This window comes from Poecilia latipinna, unplaced genomic scaffold, assembly GCF_001443285.1.
Source record: "Poecilia latipinna isolate Pla-1442-1.1 unplaced genomic scaffold, P_latipinna-1.0 Scaffold331, whole genome shotgun sequence".
NCBI classification, from domain to species: Eukaryota; Metazoa; Chordata; class Actinopteri; order Cyprinodontiformes; family Poeciliidae; genus Poecilia; species Poecilia latipinna.
In genome coordinates, this window is record NW_015112947.1 from 139162 (window position 1) to 150673 (window position 11512).

General features: G+C 41.2%; 2 protein-coding genes across 2 annotated transcripts in view; both read right to left on the reverse strand.

The window, feature by feature from the left end:
- Positions 1-5514: 5514 nt before the first annotated feature.
- On the reverse strand, positions 5515-7619 carry LOC106949206 (tripartite motif-containing protein 16-like). The gene has a single exon (XM_015035328.1). It carries the CDS (start codon positions 7439-7441, stop codon positions 5849-5851), a length of 1593 nt encoding a protein of 530 aa, XP_014890814.1. The 5' UTR covers positions 7442-7619; the 3' UTR covers positions 5515-5848.
- An 898-nt stretch (positions 7620-8517) lies between these two features.
- epdr1 (ependymin related 1) overlaps positions 8518-11512 on the reverse strand; it is an 8420-nt gene continuing 5425 nt past the window's right edge. The window contains exons 2-3 of the mRNA XM_015035329.1: positions 9766-9974; positions 8518-9019 (exon numbers count right to left, since the gene is read on the reverse strand). Of these exons, the coding sequence (XP_014890815.1) occupies positions 8826-9019; positions 9766-9974 (403 nt within the window). The 3' untranslated portion in view covers positions 8518-8825. The remainder of the gene's footprint in view (positions 9020-9765; positions 9975-11512) is intronic.

The following is an 11512-nucleotide window of genomic DNA, read 5'->3' on the forward strand; positions in this document are numbered from 1 at the left end:
GGTGTGAATGTCTCTCTGCATTGAGGGCAGTGGTAGCTTTTCTTCTCCTCACCTTCATCCCAGAAGCTTTTAATACAGTTCATACAGTAGCTGTGTCCACAGGGAATCGTCACCGGATCCTTTAGTAGATCCAGGCAGATCGAACAGGAGAAAGTTTCTTGGTCCATCTGATTCTGCTCCATTTCTGCTCTCAGTCACAGTGACTGTGTGAGTTTCGTTTCCTGAGAACAGAAACTGGGTTGAGCTCTGATCTACCAATCATGTATCAGTGCAGAGAGGCTTTCAGCCAATCAGCTTTCAGCTTTATCTTACATTGACTCCACCCAACGTTAGGGTTTGTTTGAGCAGGAAGACGAGAGAGCGTCCCTAGAAGAAGAGTGTTGTTTAGGTATTGAAGTGCAAAGTTCATCAGTCATTAAAAAACTTTTTGTACAAAACAACTGAGTGAGTCACCAAACCTCAGATCTATAAAATTTAAACTCTCTTCAGTTTCATAAAATGAAATAAAAGAATCATTGCTACTGAAACAGGATGCGCTTCGTTGCTCATGAAAATCAGTTGCTTGTTTTCTAGCTGCGCTATAGAGGCACCAGGACACGAAGAGAGACTCGTGTTTGCATCATATTCATGTCAGTTCAGTTAGTTGAAGATGCATCTTTTTAATAAACTGTGAAACTTTTCCATGTGTCATAGCAGACAAAAGTCAGAGTTCTGGGGATATTTAACTTTAATCTTCAGCAGAACTTTTCCACCACTCTTAAATTTCGGAATAAAACTGTTTTAGCAATTAAACAACCAGCCATAGGTCCCTCTGTAATTTCACTTCTATAAACTTTCGATATTTCCTTCAGAAGATGTATTTTCTGTTGGAAAAAATAAGATGAAAAAGCAGTTCTGTTATATTTTATCCTTAATATTGTTATGAGAGTCCATAGTGGTTGGATTTTGGTCAGTTTAGCTCCTTAAGTAGCGTAACGCCCGCGTTAAGTTCTTATATTTTGCCATTTGGGGATGAGGATTAATCAGTTTTATTAAATTTAAAAATTAAAAAATTTAAAAATTAAATTTTATTCTATTTGACATGTCAGTGAGAGAGAAATACTAATATACAAGTGTTTGACAAAACTTAACTGAATTCAACCATCACACAATAATTACATCCTGAGAATTACGCAGAATGTTCTAATGAATCCAGCTTATCTACCACAGACTTACACTCTGAATGGAGTTATAACCTCCTCTTCATTATTGTGAGAAGAATGATAGCTCCCTCTACTGTTGGTCATGAGGTATTAACTAGTTCTTGTAGATTTCAGTAACCATCACACTGAAAACTCTGCATCTGCTTCTTTACTGTAATCATACTGATGTTCAATAGATGATTAAATTCAGTTTATCAGTAGTAGCTTATTTACTTTGTGTTAAAGGAAAGACAATAAGGAAAACTGGAGAAAAATTTGCAGTTCTTTTAAATTACAGGCGGCAGATGAGGCCACCTTAAAGAGAAACGCTACGTTAAGCCAAAGAGTGACGCCCAAACCAGGTCTGTTCCAACAGCAACAGGACTCGTGAACAGACAACGCATGTAGTTCATCCACCCGATTCACTGAAACCATGGCAAGGAGAAATGCGGTCTTCTTTGGCACTCAAGGCTCACCTTTGCCCAGGGCTCAAACATGGAGATCGCTGGGCAGCCAGGCCGAGATAGAGGTCCCACATAGCCACAATAGGGCATGTGGGAGGATACAAAAGTTGGGCTTCTCTCAGGAACAAGGAAATATCCTTGTTACGGCTTATCGACTCTCCACCATATGCCAGCAAGAGGCCAGCAAGAGGTGGCAGCGACATAAACTTTCAGAGTGGATGGAGACCAACCTTGAGAAAGCCGTGCTTGAAAGAAGGTTAAAATAACAGAAAAAGGACAATGTATAGGGTCCTCATGTCTAGTATGACACCAGCTGCTAAAAACCGCTAGAAGGACCTGATGCCCCCCTGAAGGACTCTCAGGAGCCTATCAGGGGAAGCAGCAGAAAAGCATAGAGCAGCGCTCTCAGCCAGTCGTGTGCCAGCGGGTCCTGACCAGGACACTGGCATTGTCTGCCAGAGAGAACCAAAGCCCCGCAATGTGTCATCTCTTGGGATGCAAATAGGTCCACAGCTGCTTTGCCGTACCTCTCCCTTACCCTCTGGATGGAGCCTCCACTCCCCAGGTGGTAGGCGTCCCGAGACAGAATATCAACAGGTATCAACAGGTATTCTGACTCATTGCTGCCCGAAAATCCGTCCTACCGTGCTGCGGTAGGAAATCTGACGAGGTAGCACCGATAGTCAGAACACCGGCAAACAAAGCGTCTATCTTGTGGCTCAGAGTCTGCAGAGTCTGAGCTTTCACCTGGTCACTAATTACTGTCATCCTGACTTGACCAGGAACAGGAGGGCAGCGGTGGAACTGTAGCATGTAACCCCGAGGCAGTGTGGGCACAACCCATGGATCGCGCACAAGAGCCACCCAGTGGTTGAGCTGACCTGGGATGAAGTGTCCCACCGTCAGCTCGGAGATGTAGTTTCCGAGCTCCCCTGCCCTTAAGAGGGAGGGAGGGTTGCAGAGTAGACTGCCTGGGTTGAGGGGCAACGTAAGCAGATCCCACTGGCCATGAACAGGCCCTGCAACAGGCAGAGGCTGCCCCACAGAGGGTGTAGTGGAGGCTGGATAAGTGCTTGAGAAGCACGTAGAGGCATTCCCAGCAGGATGCTACAAGCGTCTGCAATGAAGCCCAGCCGATTGCTACCTGGTACGAGTAGCCTGGGCCGACCGCTCCAAGGCTGCAAGTGCAGCAGAGCCAAACAACTCCCCAGGAACTACGCGATGACTCATCAGGACCTTCTACAGGAATAATATTGTCATGATCTGTGTGTCTGTGTGTTTGTTGTAAGGGTTTTCTGTGTTCAGTTCTGTCCTGTGAGTCTGAGTCTTGTTTCCCAGCTGTGTCTCGTTCCCTTGATTACCCCTGTGTGTATTTAGTCCCACCTGTTGTCTCTGTCTCTTGTCAGGTCCTTGTCAATTGTCTGATGTCTGTTAGTTCGTCTGCCGGCTCAGTAGTACTGTGAAGTCCTGTGTCGACATTTGCTCGTTTTTGTCAGTCTCGTTTAATCAGGACTACCGGTAATTAGCTGCGTGCTATGTCGTCTGCCGTGCCACCTGTATTGGACTGTCTGAGCATCATTTTCATTAAATTCATCTTATTCATCATCTTACCTGGGTCTCAGCGTTCTCTCCTCACCACCACCACCAATCATGACATCCTGTCGCTCTCTGATTACCAGAGCTGGAGAGTAACTAGTTACATTTACTCTATTACATTTACTTCAGTAACTTTTTGGAAAAAAAATGTACCTTTAGGAGTATTTTTACTATGCTGTACTTTTTATTTTTACTTGAGTAATTTGATCAGTTAATCAATACCTGAGTTACTTTTTACCAAATACCTTTTTACTCTTGAATAATTTCTTGGACAGCTAATTTTTACTTTTACTTGTGTAAAATATGGTGAAGTATTTCTACTTTCACTTGAGTACATTTTTTCGTTCTTTATGCTGATTAGATCATGAGAGTTACAAACAAGTTCCCGGTGAACTTTGTTTGGATCAGCAGCAGTTCTGCCTTTCGTTACAGAAGAATCCTTCATTTGGAGGTTCGGCATCTGGCCGGCCGTTTTATGGCATGTCTGAACCTTTTTAAGAGTTTAAAGCTCTGTGTCCAGCAGACCGACACGCTGAGCTCACACAGCATGAACCCTCAGGCGTCAGGCAGCTCATTCATGCATAAACCGACATTCACAAAGCACTGATGCTTCTGATGACACAAACTGTTTTAATCTTAACCGTCTTCTTCTTTTAAGGCACCGTTTCGGTTGTTACGGGATAAGAAGTAGCAGGAAGTTCTGCATCCACTCCCAGGAATGTAAATATGTGAGTATGCAAACTTTGATATTTTCTCCTTCTAACTTAGACAATCAGGCGCCGTATGCAGCTATGTTGGGTCATTTGACTGTCAAATCATCTTGTTCTTTTCTCTACGTCTTTACAAATGTTTCACACTGGACTGTTTCTCTGGACAGTAACACTACAGCTTGGCATATTTTAATGTGTGCAGACATGTAATCTTTACCTACTGAGACTTTTTCTCTGTTTCAAAAGATTTAATTTATTAACAGAAACTAAATGTCAATGTTTTGCCTTAAAAACCTGTTTGTTTGTTTGTTTGTTTGTTTGTTTCATGAATAGATGCTATAAAATAAAGAAGGAAGTATTAAAATGCACATTCACACACAAGCCCATCTGCAGATATGGAGAAATGTGTAAAAAGCCTTTAAATAAATAAAATGTTTATTCCAGTAAAACATTAGGTTTGCTTTACTTTCTGACTGCATTCACCACAGAGGACCACAGAAATGAAGAAATGAAGACTGATGGGCTTGAGGTGAATGTTGAGGTAACTTGTTTCCCCAATAAAACAGAAAACATACTGGCAATTCTTTATGACCACCCAATAGCTGAGAATCTAACCATTCATGTTAATAATAAAGCTAAACACAGACATGAATCTCTGAAAAATGACTTCAGTCAACAGCTGAACACAACCAGAAATCTGAAGATCAAGCTGCTGATTGTTGCATGTTGGGTCAAACGAAAGGTTTGAAATGTTTCTTTTTGGCCGTCTTGGGGATTGTCTCTTACAGTTATTAAACTGTAATCAATGCATAAAACAGATAAAAGCTCACTAAAGTCATTGAAAAAAATTGCCTCATACTTTTAAAGTTAGTGTCAGAGCTTATGACCTTTTACCTCAATTCACAAATATCCAACAGAGTCAAATTTTCCCAGGAAAACCCTTTTACAGTTTAGTGAACCATAAAATATTTTAGGAAACATCCCATCTTCTGCTTTCTGTTCAAACATAAAGAATAAAATTAGGAGGCGCTGATTGGGTTTTCTAAGCTCAACCCGCCCTAACAAACCCAACGAGGCGCAGAAAAAACATTCAGAGGCTTTAAGACTCGTTGTGTCTCAGTTTGACATCATAATAATGACAAACCATCTCTACAACACAACCCCAAGTTAAACTGGGATTTGGATGAAAACATGTTAAAGCTGGCAGTGTTTACTCTTTGTCTCACTGATTTAAACTATTACAAACCAGAGCTGGAAAAATCCAGCTTACAGGCTTTGAGCTGAAAATGACTCCACCTTTTCTCCCACATATTGAGACTAAGATATGAAAAATGTCAAAATAAGTTGTCACTACTGAGGGTCAAAAGGACAGATGACCGTTTATCATCCTGGCAGCTGGATGGGAACAAACCTGAGACTGTTCTCCTTTTTCTCAGTGGGAAGTGAACAGATGTAGATTTGCGTGTTGCTTCCTCCTAAACTGTGGCGCTTTGTTTCCACATCATCCAACACCTGCAGGCTGCCACTAAACGAGCTCAGAAATAAATGACAAACCAAATAAAAGCCTTTTTCTCTCTTTATTGAGCAATGTAGCCAAGTCTTTCTGCTGGTATGGTACATTTTTGCAAAACATTTAGTTGATTCAACCCACAACAAAAGAGCAATAAAGAAGAAATATCTACACATGAATAAAATGATCAGTCTGTTTTACAAACAGTAGATCCCATTGATCCCATTACAGTTTACTTGATTATTGTATTTGCTAAAGCATTAGAAGTGGTATATTCTGTCATCTACATGAGCTAAAAATAAAGAAAGGAAGCTTAAGTGAAAACAATATTCCAATATATATATTAGTGCTAGTTACACCCAGGAACTGGTAAAGTAAGCAGATGTATTAAAGCTTACTGAACTCTGCAGAGCTTCCACAGATGTAAAGCCAAACTCCAGCATGTAGCGGCTCAGTGAATGAGGTCTGGACTCTGTGGAGGAGAGTCATGGATTCAGAGATGCTGTGGAAGGACAGAATACCTGCTTCATGATCCAGGTACACTCCGACTCTGGAGGACTGAGGAACTGAGATGGAGGTCGCAGTGTTGTTGAACCAAAACGTGAAACTATTTTGGTGACAATCTAAAGCCCAGGATTTGTCATTTCGACCAAATCCACATTCATTTCCTGCTCTGCTGATATTCTTGCAGGCAGCGGCTATATAAGCCCCTCTTCCTCTCCACTCCACCTCCCAGTAACGGCGTCCAGTCAGACTCTCTCTGCTCAGGACCTGCCACCATGAAGTGAATCTGTCTGGGTGACTGGGATAAGACTGAGGCTGATCCAAAGCTGTAACCTTCCTGTTCCCCTCTGATAACTTTAGATAACTGTGAGCCGTGTTTGGATCCAGAGTGATTTCACATGAATATTTTAGGAATTCAGCTCTGGTCTTTGGTTCTGGTTCTGACAGTAGAACATCCACCTTGGTGATTTTCAGTGAGATGTTTGTCCATGAGTCTCTCAAGACGTCCTGTAGTTCATCTATGAGCTCTGACACAGCTGCTGTCACGTCCTCAAAGTGTCTCAGAGGACGGATGTTGATGCTGGATGAGTGTGTCGACTCACTGAGTGCTGGCAGTGAGGGGTAGTTGAGGAGAAACTGGTTGTGATCCTCTGTGTGTGAGAGCTGCTCCAGCTCAGCGTCTTTCCTCTTCAGCTCAGTGATCTCCTGCTCCAGCTTCTCCTGAACATCTTTGACTCGACTCACTTCAGTTTCCTGCTGGGATCTGATCTGCTGCTTCACATCAGAGCTTCTTTTCTGGAGGAGACGGATCAGCTCAGTGAAGATCTTCTCACTGTCCTCCACTGTTTTATCAGCAGAGTGATTGATGGCCTCCACCTCCTGTTGAAGCAGCTTCACATCTTTCTCTCTGTCCTGGATTCTCTGCTGGATGTTTCCTCGTCTCTCCTCCAGCTCTCTCTGCCTCTCAGTCCTTTCTGCTGCAGCTGACACTGTGTCATGGCCTTTATGTTCATCCACAGAGCAGATGTTCTCCTGGAGGTTCTTGGACGGCTCCACCAGCCTGTGTTTCTTTAAAGGAGCCACTTCATAATGAGGCTGCAGGTGTTTCTCACAGTAAGAGACCAAACAGACTAAACAGGACTTGATGGCTTTCAGTTTTCTTCCAGTACAGAAATCACAGGCCACATCTTCAGGTCCAGCATAGCGGTGATCAGCAGGAGCAGCTTGGAGTCCAGTTTTCTTCAGCTGCTCTACTAAAGCTGCTAGCATGGTGTTTTTCTCCAGGACAGGCCTTGGTGAGAAGGTCTGCTCACACTGAGGGCAGCGGTTGCTTTTTTCCTCTTCATCCCAGTGGGTTGTAATGCAGTTCATACAGTAGCTGTGTCCACAGGGAATCGTCACCGGATCCTTCGGTAGATCCAGACAGATTGAACAGGAGAAAGGGTCCTGGTTCATCTGAGCTCCTTTTTGCTCCATTTCTGCTCCAACTGATGGTGACTCTGTGCCTCTTCCTCAACACTGAGCTAGTATTTGCAGAAGTTTTGGTTCCTATTTACAAATTATTTGACTGTGCAAAGTGAATGAACCTTTCCAGCTCATAAATGCCACAGTATGTTAATGACTCTCATTTGCACATCTGACTTGGAGAGAAAGAGGAAAATATGATTTAAGAGTACCCACTGTGTTTCAGAGAAAGAAGAACCATTAAAAACATCCCATTCATTTAGGGAATTTGATGTCCTGGTTTTTATTTAAAGCTTCGTTTCCCACACACGTCATCAGCTGCCAGTCATTTATTAACATGAGAAACATTTGTTTGAACTTTCTTATAACCTCATCCAGTAATACTGAGTAGTTTTGGTGGCATCCACACTTCTCTTGGAAAATGGAAGGGATAAACAGCAGCATGTCCTGTTTCCTGCTTGTGAGGTAATAAATCAACTTCCTTGATGCCATCAGGAAGTTTTTATCAATAGATGCACAGAATTCATCCCAGGGTTTAGTATCCACAACAGCCACCTGCAGCTACTGGTTGGTGCCTGTTGGTTCAGTGCCCAGTGGTGGGGATGGATCCCCTGCATTGAACTGAACCGACAGGCACCAGGTCCGTTACACTCACGTGCTGTTGCTGCCCATTTCCTCCTTTTTCTAACTTACTGCAGATCTTGCACACCACCTTTCGCTAAATCTGGATGGTTTGGAAGGTGTATCTGCAGAGCAGGTCCTCTATGAGGGCTCATTTTCAGCGAATAAAGGACAAAGTATCTGTAAAGTGGACTGGCGATGTGTCCAGGGTGTCCCCCCTGCATAAATTAGAAAAGCTACACTGCTTCTTCAGTTGTCGTCTGACAACTTTCAAAAGCACAACTATAATTTAGCCTTTAATGGCTCCATCACCGCTGGAGTCTATTAAAGGTTTCCAACAGACCTCTGGGCACAGCTCGTTCTGGAAGGCAGTCAAGGCCTTCTCATAAAGATGGCTGACTCCATTCTGGGACCACTCGAGTATTTTCAAAATAATGTACAAGAAAATTATCTGAAAACTCACTTTTCATTAACAATGTTTTTTTTATTATATGGGCATCACATATTAAAATCATTAAGAATGAAATCAGTAGTTTCCTTCACTCTGAAAAGCAGCAATAACCCAGTGTTTATTTAGGCATCATTGTCCCACAGCAGTGATTTCAGTGATTCATTCGGATCTAAATTAATAAAGTTTCAACAGGAGATCTTGTAGTATTGCCATTTTTAGTGACCGTTTCTACAGCAGCTATGTGTGTTTTTGTTCTCTTGGTGTTTATTATTGTACCAGGAAGCAGCTGCAGACTGAAAAAGCTGTTAGTTATCGGTGAAGGCCTCAGCAGTGGAACTCGGCCATCCTCTCAGGCCGAGACGACTGGCAGGTGGAGGGCGGGGTGAAGACTTTGGGGTCGCTGATGCCCAGCTGCAGGCTGAGGAAGCGGGTGGAGGTGGTGACGGTGCTGTTCTTGGTGTAGGTCTCCTGCACCGGGTAGCAATCCTTCAGGGTGTAAACGCCAACCCAGGTCTCATCTGGAGGAACATGAGCAGAAGGTACGAAGACCAGGAGATGAGGGAGAGTTTAGTCTGTACCTGTTTAAACAGGATCTACAATAGAAAATTCAGCCTGAGTTTCCAGATCAGGTTCCATCTGCAAATGTCGCCCTCTGCTGGTGGACTGATAAAATGCAGGCTAAAGAGCAAAATGCTACACAAACATGCTGGGAACAGCAAAAACAAAAAATGCTACCAAGTATTTTTAGTTTAGTTTCTAGTGTAAATATCTTAGTACACTTGAAATAAGACAAAACTAACTCACAAGTAACTTTTAAGAAAGATGTATGAGCTTGTTTTAAGACAATAATTCCTTCGTTTTTATCAAAAAGTTCTAGTTAATTTTAACAGGACATTTTTCTCATAAGTGAATTTATCTGCCAAAGGAACTGGTACTTTTTCACCAATATTAAGGAATTATTGACTTAAACTCCTACATCTTGCTGAAATGTTACTTATAAGTTAGTTTTGTCTTTTTTAAACTGTTCTAAGAGATTTGCACTAGAAACTTGACCAAAAATACTTGGTAAGATTTTGTGTTTTTGCAGTGCACATTTGAACTGTTATGTATTATCTGTGTTATTATGTGCTGATTTGTTTTAGCTCAGTTTGGAGCCGTCTGAGAAGCAGCTGGTTCTGACCAGCTACAGTGACTCAGCATTTAGTTCATTTTCCCAGATTTCGCTCAGCCTTCATGTTTTCTAATCGTGGCGCGGCGTTCTCACGCTGACGAGCCGGCTTCCTGTCCGACCACTCCTGCGCCTCCACGTTGTCCCCGGGGCCTCCGATGAAGTACTGATCCTCAAAGGTGGAGTTTTTCGGGATGTCGAAGGGATCCCAGGCCTCGGTCAGAGCCACCTTAGAGCACTCTTTGGTCTTCTGGTCGATCTGGAACATCACCTTGCTCTGGTACAGGTAGATGTACTCAAAAAACCTGCAAATACAGGAAAATAAAGGAGTTTTGTTGTGCAAACATTAGTTATCTGCAGTGAAACATATTTTTTGGAAAAGCTGCATGTTTTTATTGGCTTTATTGAATGCAGTGATGCCAAACCAAGCTGCACTCAGCAAACTAACGCAGATTAAACAGGCTGAGCCTTTGTTTATCAGCCAGGCGGCGTTTCATAACTCAGAGTTACAGAGACTTTGTGCTTGTTTACTTATGCACAGCTGCTGATTTTTAGACATCAGACTCTGCAGAAATGCAGCCAGCAGACGTCTGAACGTGGCTTAATGTGAGCAGAAAAAAACTAAAAAGGAACCAAGGTGATAAATATGTATTACTATAAACTAAAGACTTTGCTTATATTGTTATAAGTGATTAATAATAATCAATAAATCAGCTATACTTAACACCAGCTTAGCTATTTTTCATTTGGGAAGAAAATTAACTAGAAATTAGATTAGTTTTATGTATTTTTATTTGATAAACTTCAACTTTTTCATTTTTCCTCCTGTAATAATAAAAAACTATTCACTGTAGCACATAAAAACAACTGACATTGTTTATTGAATTAAAACAATTTAATAAAAAGAAGCAAGTCAACAATAAGAACACGATAAATATATTCAAAAGTAAGAATAAAACAAAAATGTACTCCAAACTATAGGCAAAATATCCTATTAATTTTCCTCCCAAATAAAAAATAGAGCAATTTATTAATTATTATTTATTACCTGCAATAATATTAGCAAATTCCTAGTTCATATTAATTCATATAACAGTAATAAGCTCATCTAAAAATAAGGCTTCTAATACTAATTATTTCAATTGATTGACCTTTATGTATGGGGAAATTTAAGCACCCAAAACGATCAAAGTTCATAAAATAAAATAAATATTGACCAATAATTCATGTTTCCACAACAGGAACCTTCACCAGGACGTTCTGGAGACATTATTAGTAATTTTCATTCAGTGAAAAATGTTTCTAACTCATTAATTTTTAAATTTGTCTCCAGCATTATAACTCAGTCATGTCACTTTAAAATAACTGTATTTTGGTCGCTGTGACAGAATCAGTTTAAGTTCTTGTTTTAGTGCTGATAATTATAGGTTTTAGTGCCTGATATGTGGGAGGAGTTATAACTCTGCTCTGTTTTAGGTTTCACAGTGGAAAATCTGGTGAACAAATAAAAGTTTTTGGAGAAAAAAGATTCATATTTGAAACATATCTGTTTCTCTAAGACAGTTTCATTAAACCTTATCTTGGTTTACGACTAATTCACGTTTAATAGGATCTCCATCTAACAATTATTAATGAATCAACTCTAAAATAAAGTGTTTATTTACTATCATGCTGTTCCTTCTGAGAGAGACAGAGACCCCCCGCGGGGGGGGAGATATATATATATATATATATATATATATATATATATATATATATATATATATATATATAATGAATGGGGGAAGCCGGAGAACCCGGGGGGCACACATGCATACACAGGTAATTTCTGCCACTGTGGAAC